Source organism: Gilbertella persicaria, assembly GCF_025201335.1.
Source record: "Gilbertella persicaria strain CBS 190.32 chromosome Unknown B0P05scaffold_29, whole genome shotgun sequence".
Taxonomy (NCBI): Eukaryota; Fungi; Mucoromycota; class Mucoromycetes; order Mucorales; family Choanephoraceae; genus Gilbertella; species Gilbertella persicaria.
Window position 1 is genome coordinate 171,307 of NW_026251990.1, and position 20,646 is coordinate 191,952.

At 36.6% G+C, this 20,646-nt stretch overlaps 9 protein-coding genes across 9 annotated transcripts; 3 read left to right on the top strand and 6 right to left on the bottom strand.

Annotated features, from left to right (window-relative positions):
- Positions 1-3,872: 3,872 nt before the first annotated feature.
- Positions 3,873-4,636, bottom strand: B0P05DRAFT_548593 (uncharacterized protein; the record flags this gene model as incomplete). The annotated part of the gene is made up of 2 exons (XM_051579043.1): positions 4,536-4,636; positions 3,873-4,480 (listed from the first exon to the last, which is right to left on the bottom strand). Coding segments are annotated over exons 1-2 (284 nt in total), but the record flags the coding sequence as incomplete, so codon positions are not given.
- Positions 4,637-5,449: 813 nt separating this feature from the next.
- On the top strand, positions 5,450-5,836 carry B0P05DRAFT_548594 (uncharacterized protein; the record flags this gene model as incomplete). Its single annotated transcript, XM_051579044.1, has 2 exons — positions 5,450-5,510; positions 5,559-5,836. Coding segments are annotated over 2 exons (313 nt in total), but the record flags the coding sequence as incomplete, so codon positions are not given.
- On the top strand, positions 5,837-8,056 carry B0P05DRAFT_548596 (uncharacterized protein). Its single transcript, XM_051579045.1, has 2 exons — positions 5,837-7,008; positions 7,059-8,056. The coding sequence occupies exons 1-2, from the start codon at positions 6,176-6,178 to the stop codon at positions 7,633-7,635; spliced, it is 1,410 nt and encodes a 469-aa protein (XP_051433194.1). The 5' UTR covers positions 5,837-6,175; the 3' UTR covers positions 7,636-8,056.
- B0P05DRAFT_473354 (Sybindin-like family-domain-containing protein) lies at positions 7,646-8,450 on the bottom strand (the record flags this gene model as incomplete). The annotated part of the gene is made up of 2 exons (XM_051574732.1): positions 7,646-8,009; positions 8,074-8,450. 2 exons carry the CDS (start codon positions 8,448-8,450, stop codon positions 7,646-7,648), a joined length of 741 nt encoding a protein of 246 aa, XP_051433195.1.
- A 222-nt stretch (positions 8,451-8,672) lies between these two features.
- B0P05DRAFT_548601 (uncharacterized protein) lies at positions 8,673-9,319 on the bottom strand. Its single transcript, XM_051579046.1, has 2 exons — positions 9,145-9,319; positions 8,673-9,097 (listed from the first exon to the last, which is right to left on the bottom strand). Exons 1-2 carry the CDS (start codon positions 9,295-9,297, stop codon positions 8,876-8,878), a joined length of 375 nt encoding a protein of 124 aa, XP_051433196.1. The 5' UTR covers positions 9,298-9,319; the 3' UTR covers positions 8,673-8,875.
- B0P05DRAFT_548605 (muts domain V-domain-containing protein) lies at positions 9,320-12,991 on the bottom strand. The gene is made up of 6 exons (XM_051579047.1): positions 12,811-12,991; positions 12,684-12,762; positions 11,427-12,637; positions 10,705-11,384; positions 10,552-10,657; positions 9,320-10,508 (listed from the first exon to the last, which is right to left on the bottom strand). The coding sequence occupies exons 1-6, from the start codon at positions 12,976-12,978 to the stop codon at positions 9,738-9,740; spliced, it is 3,015 nt and encodes a 1,004-aa protein (XP_051433197.1). The 5' UTR covers positions 12,979-12,991; the 3' UTR covers positions 9,320-9,737.
- Positions 12,992-15,258: 2,267 nt separating this feature from the next.
- On the top strand, positions 15,259-16,560 carry B0P05DRAFT_548612 (uncharacterized protein). The gene has a single exon (XM_051579048.1). The coding sequence runs from the start codon at positions 15,354-15,356 to the stop codon at positions 16,449-16,451; it is 1,098 nt and encodes a 365-aa protein (XP_051433198.1). The 5' UTR covers positions 15,259-15,353; the 3' UTR covers positions 16,452-16,560.
- Positions 16,561-17,286: 726 nt separating this feature from the next.
- Positions 17,287-18,713, bottom strand: B0P05DRAFT_548613 (kinase-like domain-containing protein). The gene has a single exon (XM_051579049.1). It carries the CDS (start codon positions 18,533-18,535, stop codon positions 17,498-17,500), a length of 1,038 nt encoding a protein of 345 aa, XP_051433199.1. The 5' UTR covers positions 18,536-18,713; the 3' UTR covers positions 17,287-17,497.
- A 380-nt stretch (positions 18,714-19,093) lies between these two features.
- On the bottom strand, positions 19,094-20,599 carry B0P05DRAFT_580235 (glycoside hydrolase superfamily; the record flags this gene model as incomplete). The annotated part of the gene is made up of 6 exons (XM_051581997.1): positions 19,094-19,194; positions 19,240-19,583; positions 19,624-19,816; positions 19,965-20,113; positions 20,159-20,192; positions 20,272-20,599. 6 exons carry the CDS (start codon positions 20,597-20,599, stop codon positions 19,094-19,096), a joined length of 1,149 nt encoding a protein of 382 aa, XP_051433200.1.
- Between the last annotated feature and the right edge of the window lie 47 nt (positions 20,600-20,646).

The window sequence follows — 20,646 nt, forward strand, 5'->3', positions numbered from 1 at the left end:
AGGTAGAGATCGCAGTAATTTGCAGATATATAGAACAATAAATATAACAGAGCCATAGGCAGCAAGTTATATGTAATGAGCATCAGGTTTCAAGTCGTTCGACTATGTTATTTGTATAAGTAAGACAAGATACAAAGGTACAATATAATATAACGTACAATAATCAAATGTAATGCAAGATCAAGGGACCCAACTAGACAAATGGTATGATAATAGTCTAGTTTAAAGTATAGGACAGTACAAGTAAGGTACGATTTTAAGTCTAAGACAAAAGTATAGATTGGATGTCTCTATTAAAGTCGAATCGTTCTAGTATTTATATCTATTCTAAAATAATTATGTTGGACTTGCAAAAGTGGTACGACATGTAACAAGTAAAATGAGCAATGTGTGCTGAAGTCTAATGTGATACAAAGTAATACAATAATTGGGATTCAAAGTGAAAGAATAAGTATCCTGAGTAGAAAAATAGAGTATGAAATAGTCATTTTGTAACAACATAAAAGGAAGATTTACATAGGATGATAATTTAGTATTTCATTAGTTTCATGTCATCCTGCAAAAGACATTGATTGTATTAGGAATCAAATCAATTTTTATTGTCAAATAATGAACAGTTGCTTTTGATGCATTGTTGGAAAGAAAAGCGGGGCTGTATTTATAAAAAAAAAATAGCAACAATACTATGTATATCCAATACCTAAGCTATGCATTTCAACTGAATACTTACCGAACAGCTCACTGTCACAAAGATCAAATTGACTCGACTCAAGTTTAGTTCATCAAACTCACTAGACTCACAAGTACAAGACGTCAATCGTATTTTTAAAAGCGTTCTATCTAAATAAACAGTTTTGTGGTGCATTATTTGTTTATATAAATAAATGCTTCTACAGTGAAAAAGACTAATCTTCTTTTTCTTAGGCAAATAAAGATATTGTAAAGCCTGTTTATACCCGCATGAATGCTCTAAATACCTACAAATGATGTTTACTAACATCCATGGTGTTGTTGAAGTTGATTTAGACCCAAAAAAGGCGACTTGTAAAAAACGGCCAAAATGACCGTTTGACCAAAGGGTACTAATCATGAAAAAAGCTCGATTTGACAGCACTTGGTCTTCTTTTTGACGCCACGAGACGAAAAATAGAGCTATCAACAAGCTTAAATATTCGAAATGAGCGCCAAAAGCTATAGTTTCTAGTTAATGTATTTGTTTGTTAGTTTTACCATGAAAATAATGAGATATGAACGAAGAACCTTATAAACGTTTCTGCCTGTTTACTCAATATTTTAGCAGCAAACCTGTAGTGTTCTTCATGTCAATAGACTCAAAAGGCAAAGATCTATAACTTCTGTCACTATGCCAAAACCGAACGACCGCGTCTTTATGCAGTTCTCAGCGCAATTCATACGGAATTATATTATGCAATTATGCTTCAAATTAACTAGATAGGATAATATGAAAGGTATGCCACTGCTATGAGTGGAAAAAAAAAATTAAGAGAAGAATTACAGTCTTGTGTGTACTTGCTTTTCATCTGCAAGCAGCTGTAAAGCAGTACATGTTTGTTGTAAAGTGGAGTAGGCATCAAAAGAGACGTTGTCAATAACAAATCTCCAGTAAACTTCTTTGGCAGACAATAGAAAAAGAGATGTTGTTCATTTTCAAGATTAATGGTGCAAATTGGACAAAGAGGCGAGGTGAACGTATCAGGAAGAGTGAAGAAACTGTCTTGTGGGTAGCTTGGAGACAAGGAATCGGGTAGAGCATATTACGAGCAACTGGCAGCAGAGACCAGCTCCAAAAATCGACCCAAAAGGCACTAGATATAGCTTGTAAGCGCTCTGGAACAGATGTAGCATTCTGACAAGTTAACCAAAACTCCTTTGTCGATACTCTGGCAATTGGTCCAGCCAGAGTCGCAGATTGGAAGGAGTTGACAAATGGAACAAAAGATAACGATAGTGATGATGGTACAGTAGGCAATACCTCTACAGTAGGAGGTTGTCAGTGTTTGACAAAGAAAGGGAAGAATTGGTACTTGTTACTTTCAAGCCCTCGGATGATCTGAAGATAGAGTTTTTGAGCTCTTGCGAAATATGATCTGGATGTTTCCAATGGATTAACTTAAGATCTTGGCTGAACAACTGAATGCTTGAAATTTTTATTGAAGTGGGAAGAACTTGAGTTGCCTTCCGTTTCAATCCCCGGAACATAGCCATCTGGTAGTACTTTGTTCATTTGCCTTACATTTACATTATAAAATACCTATTTTTCTATCTCTCCATGTTTTCTAGCACTCAAATCAACATTAGGTGTCAGAGAGATTAATTGAGAGCGTACCTTATATGACATCTAGAGCAAAATTGCTCAAATCACAGCTTAAATGCAGCAATCTTTGATGCGCCATTACTTGACAACTACATTATCAAAGCAGTCTGTTTTTTCATTTCTCGATCAAGAATTTTTTTGGAATGACCCCAAGGTAGGTCTGATCCAACCGAAATGAGGCAAAGCCATCTCTAGATATTTCAAATAAAAAGAAAGCGAGTTTACTAAGACGAAAATGTTGGCTCAATTTGAGCATGGCCTTTGAATCTGCAATTAAAGTTCATTGTGCACTGTAAATGATAGCAAAGAAACCCTTTTTAGTAGATGCTAACTAGTAAACAGATACCTTTCTATAGTATTTCCGATTTACAGTGTTTCCAAGAAATAATGTCGTAAACGTTGAAAAATTATAGTGCAAAATATACAAAATGCGACATCTCGGCGCGACAACAATTTCTGGAAGAACTATACAAGTCATTAAAGAATGTTGCACTTTTTGAAGCTCATAAAAAAAGGGAAGCAACATGACCAGCAATGAATCAGGCAATAGACTAAGCCTGTCTTGTATCTCTTACAGTCAGTTTCTCTGGCTTACAACAGGTTGTGCAGATCAAGACACGCATTGAACCAATCCTGGTCTTTTTTTTTTCTTTTGATTCACGTCCATCGACACCTTCGGCTTTCCTTGTCAATGCATGCATGATTTTTTTCTTGGTCAACATATGAGGAAACCATTGAGTTGTTCTAGAACTCTTTATGCAAGCACCGCGCCTCTTGTTATGAATGGGGGTCAATATCACCAGACCAACATGGACCATCGCCACAAACGCGTATGAAAGAGTGGGTCTTTAACATGCTTAGCACCATGAGATTATTTAAACTTCCCCGATCCAATTTTGAACACAAGATATTTGTCTATATATTGTTTTGTCATGATAGATTTTTGGATATATGGTATCTAGTGTTGTTTTCTGGAGGTTGAAGTCCAGACACGCACACTCTAATCAAACTCAAAAAGGGGAATTATCTTGTATCATTTCCTAATCTATCATGTAAGCGATTTTGAATGCAAAGTGTAACGATCATTTAAATGGCAGAAAAACTATCTTGAAAAATTAGCCGTGCTTATATGAAGTATATATATATATATATATGCACCTACTATAATATATATTTAGGCACTTGAAACATGAATGTCCCCTCTCATTCGCTTATGCTGAGTCTTTATTATTATGCTAAATAGGGCATCTATCATAACAATGCCCTTGATCTGAGCGAGTGAATAGTAGCTAAGGAACATGACTTTTCATAAAAAAAAAAGAATTTGTGAAGTTCAAAGAATGCTCCTTACAAGAAGAATGATTCAATGTGTATTATCAAAAGAGTGTATAAAAGGTCATCAAGTGCTGACGTACTAAAGAATGTCAATTATGACGCCAACTTGATCCATTTGGTACGTTTAGCAAAAAAAAATATCTAAGCCAGCAGAATTAGGCTCATTCTAATATGTATTGTTTTCTTTCACTACTGGGTTTAAATCAAAATGTGATGTGTGGAACATTAACAATAATTTATTTTGAGGAGAAACAAAAGATATATTACAAAAAGAAAATGCAGAGAAAAAAAAAAAGATTGAAAAAGAGAATTCGCTCTGTCTTCTCTATCTCTATCCCTTTAAGGAGTCATGGTAATGGTACATATACATATATATATATAGATGGACTACATATATATAGTAAAAAAAAAGGGGGGCTTCTTCAAGCGGTATAACATTTTACATGAAAGAAATAAAGTATGTTTCTTTCGCATAAATGTGCGTATGTATGCGTAATAAAAAAAAAGAGATAGAGATAGATGTGTGTGTGTGTGTGTGTATATAGGAAAAAAGGGGGGGGGTAGGGAAGAAAAGGGGAATAAGAATTGATTAGATACAGATTTCATGAACATTGTATAATGAACTTGAATTAGAACTGGATGATGTAGAGGATGAATCACTGGCTGAATCGTCTTCAACATTGCTTTCGTCTTCTAGACTGGCTCGTTCAGCCAACATACGTTCCATGTCTCTTCTCCATTGTGATTTCATTGTTAACAATTCAAGCATGTCTTTATAAGTTAATTTGGCAACTTCTTGTGCTGTTCGATCTAAACAATATTTTATATAAGACTTTTTGTTCATCGTGTCATTGTCTATCTTTACCATAATCTTCATTGGCAAAAGTAGCGATAAACTCAACATCGCAAGAGAATTGAACTTTCTTGTTATTCATTTTGTTTTATAAGTGAAAAGAAAAGGACTTTAAAGCACAAGAAAGAAAAAACTTTCTATTTATATTTCAACCTGTTCTTTGTTTCCGCGGAAGCCAAAAAAAGCAAATTCTAAAATTGGAAAACCTCGTTTTTGAATCCTTGGGTACTGTGCTCCCCTTACAGCTCCTCTTCTTCTTTTTCTCTTCTGACTTTGAGTGACGAGCATACGACTGAGAATAGCATACATTAGATATAGAAAAAAAAATTAACCTCGGGAATACATTGCAATTATATCATCACGGGGTTTAGATTTTTTTTTTTTAAAAAAAAGAAAAAATCGTTCCATGGAACCAAAATAAGCGAGTACTACTATATAAAAAAGGGGATTTGATAAAATAAGCAGACAACACGTTTTAGAAAGTTGGCCCGAACTTATTATAAAATGGACCCATTCTTTTCCTATTTTTATGCAAACTATTTCAGACCACCTTATACAATACTCTTTTTGTGACAGCTGTCATACAGCAGTGTTGTTATTCTCGGATTTCATGTCAATTTATCGGCATACACGTATACCTTATTCGTAAGGTTTTCCTGTTCAAGAATTCAACGTGACATGAAATGCCATGTTTTTATTGGCATAGAAAAACGTTGTCAATAAGTGTAATTTAACATGGTCATTGGCACGCCATGTTATTTTTAAAATTGAAAGAGGCTCGTGTCTTTTTTAATAATCGAAATCTCCAGCAATTTCCTTGTGTTTCCATGATAAAATACCGCAGCATAAATTGATGAATTTATATATAAAGTGATTGATTTTTTTTTGTTTTTTTTTGTATCTTTATTCTTATTCTTATTATTTTCAATGGATCTCTCTTGGTGTATTATGTGTGATAACCGTATTGTTGATGATGAATTATCAATGGTAATAAACGAAATAAGATTATTTGATCATAAACTAATCTTTATCTAGGCTGATGATAATTCACTCTATTGCTCACAAGAATGCAAACTCAAGGATGAACAAGCAACCACAAAACCCACTCTGAAGTCCTGGATGACCAAGAAATCAACAGCAAAGCATCATTTCTATCGTACAAGTGCACCTACATCAACATACCCTTGGATTCCCCTTTATCAAAAACGCCGTAGTTCTATTCAATCAAAACGCTGTACTCAACCTATCACAAACACAAAAACATCTGGTGCATCTTTAATTCATTAATTCATTTTATATATTTTTATTTATTCATCTTGCATTTACATAAAATACCCCATAATAAACACTTATTTCATGATGTTTTGTTTGTTCTTTTTAATAGAGTTTATCTGTTCTGTTGATAACTTTTTAGGATGGGTGGGTGTCAAAAGTACTTTTTGAGGTTGAGGTTCTTTTTCTGTTAATTTGGTTTCTTGATCTGCAATGTTTTGTTGATATTCGAGACTTGGTTTATCTGACATGATAAAGAAAAGAAAAGAGATAAAAAATACATAATAGCATCATTGGTCATTTTTCATGGAAAAGTTCGATTTAACTATAGCAGTCAAATCAATATAGATTTTTTTTTTTTTCTTTAGATCCTTGATTCAATGTCAAGAAAGAAACGTACTCGAGATCTAAGTTCTCGACAACTTTTAGAAGGTCTTTGTCAACTCTATAGTGGTGGCTCAACCTCATTCTACAATTCACTTGTACAAGATCTAGCTGAATTACATGCATCCACTCATCCCATCAGCAAGAAACCAAAGCGAGACGTGCGTGGTGTATCACTTAAATTACGATCCTTGCTTGATGTCGCTCAATCAGAACACGATAAAGATAACACATTGATTACCAAAGTCACACGATCTTGTAAATACACACTACATCCCGTACTACAACAACAACAGCATCGATATATGAGTCAATTACAACATCGCCATACCATGTTTTGTCAGTATGGAACAAAAACAGGCCTTTCATCACTCCCAGACCGTGTGCGTCGATACTATTTGTTTCTTAGTCTAGAGCAACAAGAAGACAGAGATAATGAGTTTGGATTGTCTATGGTAGGCGATACATGCTGGACACCGAGTGAAAAGAGTCGATTCTTTTGTGCACTTGAACGATGTGGTAAAGATGTACAGGCCATCAGTCAACGTGTCGGACCCACCAAAACGGTAGTGCAAGTAGCAGCGTATCTAGACATGCTAGACATGGCAGCTAAAAAAAGTGACCCCGTTGAGATCAATGAAGCCTACTCTGCTCGAGAAATGTCACCCTTGTTTATCTTGCAAGAGAATATCATGGCTTCTACTCTAGAACAGCTACTGGAGACAGAATCGCATGCTAAACATCAGTCGTTGTTATCAGATCCACCTACTATTCTAGAGAATGCATTGGATGTCATGGAAGTATGGAATATGTCTTCTCTCACTCGATTGTAAGCAAACATATAGAATGAACATGGCCATTGATGAATAAGTCGCATAGGTTTGGTGGTATCAATGATATGACAGTGCTAGCAAGTACAGTGGTGCAATTACATGAATTATTACAGCGATTTGTATCAGATATTATCATGTCATTACATACTGAACTAGTGAATTCAACAGACAAGACAGTTAGCCGTTCACTCATGAATCGCACCATTGCTAAACAACAAAAGGAAGGGGATGTTCGACTTAAAGAAATGGACATTGTCAGTCTATTAGATGGAAGAGAGCATTTCCACCATTATTACACTGCTAATAAATCAGCTAGTTTCTTGGCTAAAAGACGAAGAAAAGCATGGTTAGTAGCAGATCAACAACAACAACAGGAAGAAGAAGAAGAAGATAGTATGCTACAGCCTTTTGATTATGAAGATGAGTTACCAGGTTATATGTGTATAGTACAAAATGAAGAAATAGACAAACCAGAAGAATTAGACACTGAAGAAAATGATGATGATGATGATGATACACAATTAGAAGACAACATGTTGACATTAGATCAAATCAATGAACAAACACTGTTAAAGAGCCTTGGGTTTTTTGACATAGACACAATTGCTCAACATGCTAAATAATACCATTCGTTTATTCAAATGATTTCAAGCTTCGAATAAATCTATCCACTGCAATTCTAAAGAGTTCATTGGAAATATTACCAGGAGGAGAAGAAGGTAAAGCACTTGTTTGTGTAATAGACGTGTGTTCTTCAGAAGAAGAAGGAGGGGGCTGTGATAACAAACCATGACTGATTTCCCATCGTGTGTCATCAAACCGCATTAAGCCATTCTTGACGACAAATTCAACATAGAGTTGAATGTAGATCTGCTTCAATACAAGTCTCAAGTTTTCGGTATTGGGATCTGAATTCATAACAAACTTGAGTCCTGTAGGTGTCTCATAATAATGTAAGCGATATGTCGTTGTCTTGTAAGAAATAAATCCATCTTGGCTGATATATTATGAGTCTCCTCCACCCTTTTTATATATATATATATATGTTTAAATGCACTTACTTTCCATTGAGCTTACGAACAAAGTTACGCAAGGACAACACAACACCATAGACGAGTTTGGCTTCTTCTTCAATAGAAATAACACTGCCTGCTGCCATACCACTTTGTTGCATAGTTTGGTTATGTGTATTGCTGTCTTCATTTGTTCCACTACGCATCATGGGTGAACTATGGTTTGATGTAGCACTTGAAGTAGAGAAACGAGAAGATGAAGTAGCAAGACCACCTAGTCGACTACTGCTATTATTGAGTTGACTATTGCTATTACTTGTCGTGTTTGTTGTTGACACATTAACAGGCTTATTTGAGTGAGACCATTTTTGATAATAAATACACTGACAATGTCTATCAAAGATATACAAATTATAAATGGTCATATTTATTAAAAAAGAGAAAAGAAAAAATATATATAAAAAAATTTAACCTGGTGGATGTAAAAGGGAATAATCAGGCTGAAGTAATTCTGGTAAAGGAACATGTATTTTCTTTAACAAGACACATTCAGGCATGTCCGGTGAAATACTGACACAGGCTGCTCGATGGAATTCTAACAGGGTATCACTCTGTTCTTGATAATCATAACCCATCTTTTTAATTACTTTTTTTAAAAAACGTTGGTCTAATTAACAATAAGCATCATGATTATGTCCTTTTTATAAATATATATATATATATATATATATACCAGCACGCATATCTTTGACTTGTTGTTCAGACAAAAGTGGTGTCTCTTTTTGTGACATTATCTTTAAAGAAAAAAGAAAGAGAGAAATATTTGAAACACCGAATATCCTGCTTTATTTTATCGTTCTTCAAGATCCCAATAAACAATCATTTCTTTTGAATTTAATTCAAATTCAAATTCGACATCTTCCAAGAATTGAATTTCATGTACTAATAAAGCAGGAATCACACAATCTTCTGTTGCATGTAACATATAGGCTTGGCTTGTCTGTAAATCATCAATCTGAATTGACCCAGACAACACAGTAATACGAGCCATGCAAGGGAAATGATGAGGAGGCTATATGGGACTAATGAGTTGAAACAATATTTCTCAGATGGACCTACTAAAGAAGTGCCTGCTCTAAATTTCATGGTTGTCTTCAAATAGGGTGTTGTGGTTAGATTCTTCCATTGACCACCTAGACAAGCAGGGAAATGGGGAATTGATGTGTATTGTTCTGTTTTATTTGAAATGGGTTTAGGAATAGAAGAAATCATAAAGAGAGAAATGAGAAAATTAGATTCGATTTTTGGACAAGTGCAATCTTGAATTAGTCATATCGAGTGATCCACAGTCACTTTGCATGAAGCAGTTTGTGAAAGCTTTGGAGGATACGTTGATGCACTGTTTTTGATCTCTTGTGGGAAAACAGATAACTCAGGTCAGCAACCACAGCAGGAGTCAGATTGACTTGGTTATCCACAGCCATAGCATAAGTGGTATCTTTAAGGCGGTGTGTCACTTCAACTTCTTCTGCCACTGATGTTGCTCTCTTGACAACTTCTTCTGGAATACCAGCCATGGTAGCCACATTCATACCGAATGATTTCTCACAAATGCCTTCTGTCAGCTTATACAAGAATGTCACATTATGTTCATCATCGTCCATGATATAACCCCTAATACACAAATAAGTCATAGATCACTATAATGTGACTTACATATGCATATTCTTAATCTCGGGAGATCGTTCAAATTCTTTACAGAGTGTTTGATAATGCGTTGCAAACATACCCAGACACCCTACATGTGTAGCCAAATAGTGCAGCACACCATAAGCAATGGCATAACCATCAAAGGTAGAAGTACCACGTCCCAATTCATCCAAAATGACCATGGAGCGAGGGGTTGCTTCTTTCAGAATCTTGCTTGTCTCTGCAAGCTCAACCATAAATGTCGATTGTCCACCCATGATGTTATCGTTTGCACCAATACGAGTATAGATACGATCACAAGGCGTCATGCGGCATGAAGATGCTGGGACATACCCACCCAATTGAGCCAAAATGATGGCCACACACGTCTGTCGAAGCAGTGTTGATTTACCGCCCATGTTAGGACCTGTGAGCACAATCACACTGGATTCATCTCCTCCAAGTCCAACATCATTCGGAATGAAATCAGTAGCTACACCAGGGATGACACAAGGGTGACGAAGGTCCTTGAACTCAATCAGGGATGATTCTTGTTCCACAAACACAGGACGACATACGGGTTCTCCCATTTGCATAGACCCCTTGGCAAGACCTAACAGGCCATCCAAGTGAGCAATGATCTGAACTGCAGAGAGCCATGTAGCGTAAGATGCATCAAAGGTACGATAGACTTGTAAAGCAAATTTCTTGACAAACTCATTCTTGGTCTCTAATAGTTCCTTATAAGTAGTCACAAGTCCCTTGACAGTACTGTCCCAGTATCGAGTTGCTTTCTGTTCAATTTGAGTATAGTATCGAATTACGTCATTTACTTACACTTGTAGTGGAAAGTTGGATCCAATCTTTAGGAACAGAAACCCCTTTAGGTACTTCTATTTGATAAATATCTTTACCCAAATCTTTATATTCTATACGAGCACATCTATGCACCTAAGTTTAATTTGAGAAAGGACAACATGAGTCACTTACTTGAGTTGTCTTTTAACAACGGTTAAATGATCAGCAAATTGTTGTTGAATATCTGCAATGTGTTGTTCTAAATCATCCCAGTCTTGGTTGGTACCTTTTGTAGGCACGATGGTCTTTGTCTTTTGATAGTCTACATCTACATCAGCTATCACAAATAAGCGCTTTAGTTGCTCAAGACTCTCTTGGATCTGAGGAAACTTGTCCATCAGTTGGATTAACAAGGAAGATTTGAATCGAGAACGATCGTCTCTGAGTCCATCTACAATCTCCTGTGTGACCTCAAACCCTTGCAGGGTTGACAAGAATTCTTTTACTTTGACACGACCCGAATGAATGCGAGAAATAAGGCGCTCTAAATCAGGCAAGGAAGCCAAAGGTTTAGACACACGATCATGCAAGCTCAAGTTCATAGCATCCTCAATGGCGTCTAAACGTTGGTTGATATCATGAATGTTTCGCAATGGGTGACACAACCATTGTTTAAACAGACGTTTACCAAAGGGTGTGATACTGTTTGCCAGCAGTTTAAACACAGTGCCTTCTGTGCTACCATCATAAGAATTTTGAAAGATTTCGAGATTAGCCAAGGTTTGACCATCCAAGACCAAGGAGGTTGCGTTTTGAATAGGGTCATAGGGCACCATGTTTTTAGCTGAAAGTAATTCTCTGTCCAATTTAAGCTATGTTTCGATTAGTCATGCATCTGTGTCCTATTGACTTACAGAGCGAAGGTACCAGATCAATGCACCGAAGGCAGACATGAGTAAAGGGTTTTGTCTTGCTTCTTTCATGGCTTCCACTAGACCTTGAGGACTGTCTTTTTCATCAAAATAAGCACTAAAGTTTAATTCATCCTCTGTGACACGCGCATCCCAGAACTCTTGTTCAGGAATCAACATGTTCCAAAGAGGATCATTTAGAATCGACTTGAGTAAACGAGTCGTCATCTTGGACAATCTGCCCTTTTCGGTAACCAATTCGCGAGGCTTGATCTGCATGATCAATGTTTCCAGTTTAGTACGCTGAATATCATCTTCAAAATGAACCAAGTTGAATTGAGCGGTGGAAGTATCGACAAAACAGATACCAAACTGAGGAGGCACGGCTTCGTCTGCACAGTATTCCTTGATAGACATACAGTATGTACTGAGTTCATTTGTAAGCAAGCCAGCATCTACCAAAGTGCCAGCTGTCAAGACAGAAGTCAATTCACGACGAATGACTTTATCTGCCTTATTGCCTGATTTTTCGCGCATGGATTTACCAATGGCTGTTTCCATTTGATCGACTTTGGCTACCTTGTGTCCCTTTGCAATAAACTGTGCTGTCCAATAATCAAACGACATCTCAGGTACACCCACCATGCGCATGTTGACTCGGTCTGTCATCTTGAGATCAAAGTCCTTATGGCCAATATCGGCATCTTTTTCATAAAGCTCATAAAACTTGCCCTTTTTAAAGAACACGATGGTATCCCAATGCTTGTGTTTGACTTCCCAATATTGTTTTTCAAAAGGCGTGAATTTCTGCCAAGCAGAGGGAGGGATATATAGTGTTCTTGGGTCATAGTCGGGCGAACCAGGACGATTGCCTTGCAGATCTTTTTGATCTTGAAGCCAATGGTATCGCTCGTCATTCTTTTCCTTGAATTTCTGAGTACGTTCTTGCTTTTTCTCTGCTTTTGAGGTGGCGTTTAAGCGAGACATCAGACTGACAGATGGTTTTTCGTAGACAGATACTTTTTTGAATCGTTCCATTAAGGGTGTTACTGCTGCTCTTTTAGGTGTTTCTGGTTCGACCATCATGTCATCCTCTTCAATATCATGAGAGAATATATCTTCAAGTTCTTCTTGATCCATATCTGTGGATTTAGCAGGTACGAATTCTTCATCGCTTTCATCTGAAATACGTCGTACAAGCCTTCTTTTCTTTCCTAGCATGTATATCAGTGATGGATTGTACGTTTCCTTTCTAAATACCTGGAGCTGGGCTTTGTATTTTATCTTCAATGTCACTATCGTCTGACTCTTTATAGCTGATACGTTTATTTTTACGACTCTATCAATGCATTAGAACAGTGCTCGGTAAAGATATGATATCTTTTACTTGTGGTGTCGTTTCTACTTCCATGGTATCTTCTTCTGTCGAATCGGGTGGCTTGCTTTGAGCTATTTCTTCTTGTTTGGGTTTTGGTTGACTAGAAGAACTTTGTTTGTTGAAAAAAGAAAGCAAAGAGCTTTGTTGTTGAGGTGGGGTCTTTTTTGCAGGTGCCATAGTATTATTTGACACAATTCTAAACAGAAAAAAAAAACGCGCTATGCAAACGCGACCCCCTTTTTTTTATATGTGACTGTTTGATTTATTTGTTAATGTATTCCATTTAGTACCTCAACATATTTCTTGCTTGGACTTCTGATTGTTATCAGTTTTTTTTCCTTCTTCTTCTTTTCTACTGCGCCCGGGTAGTATTTCTGTGATTTGGTACTTGAACCAGCAATTTGAGTTTCGATTTTCTTAGCAGCATTCCCCCCTTTTTTTTTTCGAGGTTGAATAAATGTTGCAACAAAAAATGTACCATTGCTTTTTGAAATAAAAACATAAATCAAATGGGTTGATTTCTTTCTCTTGTGCCTTACAACTGTGGTGCATTGAAATAATTAACCAAGTCTTGCAATATTTCTTGCTTGATCTCTGATTGTTATTCATTGTTTATAGGATGTTGACTGGTTTCTTCTTCTGCTCCTGCCCAGTTTATCTGCGATTTGGTGCTTGAAGCAACAATTACGTTTTGTCGTCCGTCAGTATGCTGGAGTTTTTCCAACCTCTGATTTTTTATTGTCAGTGGACACATTAGCCGTCCTTTATGTTCCTTCTTGGTACCTGAGACCTATTAGATGAGCTGTTTCATGCAGTATTTATGTAGCTTGAAAAGGTCTAATAGTTTATTAGACATAGCTTAGGGAAGATCAAAATGGTTTAGCAGAAGCGTCATGAACTAGAATTAATGAAGAAGAGCATGCAAGAGAGGTTCTGGGCTCCAAATAAAGCAACAATACTTGAACAACCTGGCTAATTCAGAGTATTATGTAATTACAAATAAAAACTTGACTTCTTTGTGTATCGATTTAGGTAATAATTTTGATTACAAGATTGCCTATGTACAGTGAAATAAAATAATAAGACAGAAAAAAAAAAACAATGCTTTATTCATCATCGTCATCTTTTTCTTTCGTCCTCTCCAAAGAATTCTTCAAAAGTAATTTCAATTGCACAGCATGCTTAAAAATCTTGACTGCAGAGCTTACGAAAGATTGGATGTTGTTAGGGTAGTCAAAGGCTCCCAAAAAAGCAACACGAGCAACGTTACTGTTCAATATGCCTAACGAAATGGCTTCCATGTGCAAGTCTACCAAGATGGCCCTGAGTATTGCGGGCACTTTCAACCCCCTCTTACGAACCACCTTAGTGGGCTCGTGATCGGAGGTGGGAGCAAACTCTGCAACAGTCAGCTCCACGTTGGTCTTGACAAACAAAAAGCCAGCATTATTTTTGATTGGCTTCTTGCTTATCTTCCTTTTGCTATCAAGCTGTTTTTTTCTTTTGTTCGATGTTTGCATTGCAAGGAGAACTGTTTATTTCTGCAAAGAGAAAAGCCTCCATTGCCTTTTTCAGCCAATGGATATCATAGCTAGCGGGGGTACCATCAAAGCTGGAGATATCACAGCATTTGATTATCACGGCAGCTGTTTTATTAACCTTGAATCTCAAGCATTCATTTTTGAATAAGTCATTCAAAGAAGGCAGAGTAACAAGCTTGACTTACTTGACAAATTTAAGATCATCCTTGAAAAGTATTTTCTCATGGCAACAGTCATTTTCTTCAGAAACAAAGTAACGAACAGGATGGTAGAAGAAACAAGCTTGAGCATACATACACATGACATCTTCTAAATACCTACAGTTAGGCATCTTCAACTTATTCGTCATGATTTTGTGTTTTTCAACAACAATGTTCTTTGTGGCATTCGGAATTGCTGCTGCCTCTTTTGAAGAAAGAACGTTGCTACTACTGTTAGTCTTATGTACAACAAATCAAGTGAGTAAGAATGATTTTGTAATTTGACTTAGAGTTTTCTTCACATGGCCTTCCATCCTTTCAACTGAATCCAAATGTTTACTTTTTGCAAGAAGTATTCCATCCATGACTAAAGCGGCCATCTTTGTGTAGAAACATTGCTTTTAAGAGGGGGAATCCACTTCAATACTCACTCCAAAAAAAAAACGGCAGCTTTTATGTGAAATCATTTCAATTGACCACTTTTATAAAAGAACAAAATAAAGTGCGAAAGAGTCGAGATACTTGTCTAAATCACCTATTGCAACTATCCTTCCAAAATCAATATGCTTACGCAAAGATGGTGTATCTATCATTAAAGTATAAGCTTATTTGTTAAGATGGCTCCTGTTGAGTATGCCAAATCAAAAAAAAAAAAAAAAAAAAAAAGTGTGTTACCCTACATTAAACAAAAGGGTACCCAATCAATGCAAGCACGGTCTCAATTGATTTCCAGTTAAGCGCGCACGTGCCCTTCATAAAGTGCGTCTATATCAAGTGGCAGATATTTCTTCTTCTTTTTGTTCGTCTAAATATGAAAGATATCAAAGTTGGGCAAATTGACCCCAAAAAGACTTCAACAGAACCCAAAGCAAAAGCTAACATTCAACTTCGACCTTACTATGCACCCACAGACAAGAAATTCGTTCAATACCTCTTTTACTCGACTTATTTTAACTTGGTGCCTCGTGCCGTTCGTCTTCGACTGAAGTCACCTCTTTTGCTCGCTGTTTGGATTGGTATCTATGCTTCACTTCTGACTACTGTTCCTTCGTATGCAAGTAAGCTCGGTTGGTCATCTCATCTGGAGTTGGGTGTGCAGATCGTGATCACGATCGTTGTGTTGGGCGGTGGTATTATTGCTCTCTTATGGTATACAGACAAGTTTGATATTACAGAACGCGTATTACAGGGTATTGAAAATGATCTAAAGGAGCCTGATGTCTATTATCGTGGCACACCTCAAGACCCTCGCAACGGTAATTTCTGGGTTATGACATTGAACGATGATATTGTGGGTTGCATTGGTATTGATCATACACCTGTTACTGTGATGGACAAGTCAGCATCAGCTAAGCCTTATGTGCGCGCCTCTGAACGTCCTCGGGCTATAGACGCACCTGAAATTCACCAAGCCAAATGGAAAAAAACAGCATTGATCTTGGCCAAGATAGATGACTTTGTGCGATTGACCTTAGTAGGTGTTTTAGATGTGGCAAGAGATGTTTATTTCAAGTTGACGGGTGCACCTGTCGTTAAAGAGAAAGTGTTGTTTGAGGCTCATAAGCCTAATGAGGCAAGCATTCGTCGTCTGGCCGTCAAATTAGAATGTCAGAATCATGGCTTGTCTACAGTGCTTTTAAAGAGAGCTGCTTTCTGGGCTCATGCTCACCAAGTGGAGTATCTTTATGCTGATGTGGATGAACTTCAAGAGAAAAAGTTTGTGGATATCTTGACTAAGAAACATGGCTATGTATTTGTCTCTAAAAAGAAGCTTGGGTATTACAAGACAAAATCTACCTATCGATTGGATGTCAAGTTATGGATGAGCCAAGAACTGGAAAGACGCAAACAGGAACATATACTTGAAGAACAAGCCAAAGAAGATGAAGAACTCAAGCAATACGAATAACTTTCCTCTTATTTCTTCTTGTGCATTGTACAAAAAAAAAAAAAACTATAGAAAACATTGTATTATTACCTATATTATTATTTCATTGTCAATAAACTATTAAAAACGTGTATTTTTTTAATATAGCATGGCTTCCACAGAGGGGTAGCAAACAAACTAGACCTTTTTGTTTTGTAACTCGACACAAAATGGCTGATTTCGGAGAATGAAAATGAAAATTACTGTCCTTTCACTAGCTTCGATCGCATCTTTTATCCAGTGATCATGCTAAGAACTGCATATAGCTTAATATTTGAATAAACGATAACCTAATGTAGCCAAAAACATATTGTCTTGAAAAGCAATCCATCCACTTATACACAAACGCCTGATGAAAAGTGTCTTTTTTTTAATAGGATCACTTTCACTCATTTCGCTGCATGGATGAACAAGCTTTCCTTTGTTCGAGAAAGAAGAACACAATTATAGTTTTTCGTTTAAACTGTTGTGTCTTTCTCCTACAATAAATAACAGTGTTTCTCTCAGCTACAAATAAAACATAGCTAGCTTTTTGGTTACAAACATGGCATCATTCTCTTGGTATCAATTTGACATTACAATCATCATTTTTCAAACTCAACACATATGTATGCTTTTTGGAATGACTAAGCCGAGTGCATTCTTCAATCACATATTCTGTATGAAATTTGTTTTTACTATCGTATGATCTTGTACTTTGTCTGAACCAAAAGGAGTTGACAACTATGCAATTCGTTTGTGTGCTCCTTAGAAACAATGTTAAGATAAACTAATGATGTTGATTTATTTAAATTAGATATACTATAAATGATAATGATGAAATGTCTGGCATGCCAAATAGGTATAGAAAGAAAGAAAAAAATAGAGCATAGATAAACAAATTAATTACTTTTTTTTTTTTTTGTATGTATGTATGTATATATATAAAAGGGAAAAGGGGTCTTAAGAATAACAATAGAAACATGCAATAATTAGTATGAATAATGAAAATGCAATATAGGGGTGATGAAAATGAAATAGAATTTAACTTAAGAAGAAAACCAAGGGTGCTTCAACACTTGATGAATATCAAGACGATGTTCGGGATTTTTTTTCAATAAAGAGTCAATCAAATGCTTGCATTCGTTAGAGACACTAATTTTGGGCTTTATGATGCGACCTTCAATAGCAGATTTAGAGTCTGGAAAAGGGATCTCACCAAACAAGAGTGTAAATAACAAAACACCCAAAGACCAAATCTCGGCTGGTTCGGCTCGATAAGGTTGAGACATCAAGATCTCTGGTGAAGCGAACGAGACAGTACCATAGAATCGTGTAAAACACTGAGTAGGATCTCTGGGAATCAAGACAGAAGATCCAAAATCAATCAATTTCACCTTGTAGTCTCGATCAATCACAATGTTTTCATCCTTGATATCACGATGACAGATACCAATGCGATCCAAATAAGCCACACAGTCGACAATTTGCTTAAAGATCAGTTTCGCTAAAGGCTCTTCAAATCGTTTGTGCTGTTCAATGCATTCAAATAAATCACAGGATGTTCGACGTACAAACTGACGAGCAGGTGGCATCTCTTCTTCTTCTACTTCTTCTTCGTCTACTGTAGACTGAGATGTTTGTGATAAATCAGGTGAATGAACAGGATATACAGTGTTCCATTGTGTACCATGTAATTCCATAACCAAATAAAAGAAAGTCTCGTCTTGATAAGCATCACAGTACTGAATAATGTTGGGATGTTGAATATGACTAAGTGAATAGATTTCCATAGGCACACGACCCATTTGAGGATCCACGACCCAAGCACTGGAAGGTACTTTTTTACGAATGATGAATTTGACAGCACGCTCAATGCCTGTCTGTCGCTCATGTGCTACCACCACAAAACCAAAACCTCCGCTACCTAATTCTTGACCAAGAGCGTATTTCTTTGTGAATGCCGGATGAAGTGTGTGGTGCATCAACATTCTGGCGGAGACAGTCAATTCCTGCTTTGGTATTTTTGGTGGACTGACAGGTAATTTCGATAGAGATGGGTGGTAAAGTGAAATTGGTGTTGTCATAGTGTGTATATATATATATAAAAGAAAATGTTGTTAAAATGACATGCAGGATGAAAGAGAGCAGTATTTAAAAGAAAAAAAATTAAGGGGATTATAAAATAAATATCGATCGTCAGGAGCATTTTACAAAGGGAATTCTGACGGGTACGACAAGTTCGGATTTTACAATAGGAATGTCACTACTTGTCTCTATTTCTCCTTTCTCTCTCTTTTTTTTTTTTTTTTTTTTTTTAACTGTATGAATCATACGGCAGCAATATCGGCTTCTATTTTGCTTTTCTACCTGTGAAAACTTTTCTCCTTTTTATAAAAAGAAAATCATTTTATACTTGCATCAAGACTATGATGCAATTTGACTTGTTCATCTAGAACCCTCTTTTTATTATTATCATTATTATTATTTTGTCAATCACTCAATAAAGATTGTAAAGAACAAGGAGACTATATAAAGTAGAGAGAGGAGACAAACTCAAGGGAGATCACTAATAAATAATGAAAAGGGGAGATCAACACAATAAAAGAAAAAGGTGGTGAATGTTACAACGTGTTTTACTATTATTAGATTTTATGATCCAATCGTTCGAAATGTGCTTTAATGACAGCGACAGTGGTGTCATTATTATAGACACTATACCAGCCTTTAGGTTCGTGTGGTGGGTCTAATGTGATATGAGATGACAAGAATGCACTGCAATAATAATTACCTCCCAACCATGTCATATTGAACGCATTGGGTTGATCAGTAGATCGACCAAGACCACCATAAGCCCAGAACCCATCACCAGCAAAGATAGGTGTCTGTTCAATCTGACGAAAGACAGTAGCATAATACTCATCCTTATGACTTGTGGGTGTTGAAGGCAAGTACTTGTAGTCTAGATCAGAGGGTTTGCGCCAAGCATCACGAGCCATACCAAATTCTTCCATGATGATAGGTTTCTTGACACTGGTAGCCCATTCTCCACGGGTCTTGATAAAGTTAGTGGCAAACTTTTTAGCATTTTCTAAGCTGGCTTTGCTGGGATCACTTGCATTGTATTCTCCCCAGCTAATGATCATGAATAATTTGTCATTTAAACCCAACTTACTTTTCAACCCAACAATGACAAGTACAATAATCAACATAACGAGGACGATGGGCATTGTTGAAATCAGTGACATTAACCTTGCTTTCAATACCAGCAGACACAAGTTGATGAGAAGCACCTTGTTTGATAAATTTGGCTGTCTCTTCAAACCACACAGGTGTACCCAATTGAGGTTCATTCGCTAATTGCCAGCCTATAATAGATCCATGTTAGTATACATTTCATCTTTTTTTTTTTTTTTTTTTTTTTTTTTTTTTTTTTTTGGTTTTGCTTACTCATAATAACAGGGTCCTTGTTATACACTTTATGGTTAAATTTGTTACGTCTCGTTTGTACTTTACGAATATGATCTCTGTAGAGTCGGTTGGCCTTATCACTAACAGAAGCATCCGTATAAAAACGTCTACCAAAATTTGTAAATGTATCCCAATCACCCTCAGAAGGATAAGGGATTGTTTCATTGGTAATCCAAGCAATATATTGTCCAAAACTATCCTCAACGTATCAGTATTTAGTTGACACAACATAACTTTACCCTCCACTCCAATGCCAAAAGTTATTCAAGGTCACTAGATACCATGGTCAACAATAGATATATACATATATATATAGAGAGAGAGAAAGAGAAAAAAAAAGGCTAACACTTACTCACGGCAGTCATGTCTCTTTTGCCCATTTCATGCAACAAATAATCCAATCCCTCAAATATATGTTCATTGTATTGACCAGGAGCAGGTTGCATACTAGGTCGCATACGAAAAGGTTGATCATCCGGTCCTTCAGAACTAGCCATGACACGCAGATTGTTGACACCCATGGCTTTCATTTGATCAAGTTCTTTCACAAGACGTTCACGATCACCACCATATTCTTTTGTAGCACCCAAATTCATACCTTGCCAATAGTTGGCACTCTTGATAAGATATACTTTACCATCTCGGTAAAATTCAGTACCTTTTGTGGTCACAAACCCCATAGCAGAGACTTGACACACCAAAAGTAAAAGAACAGAATAAATGGATT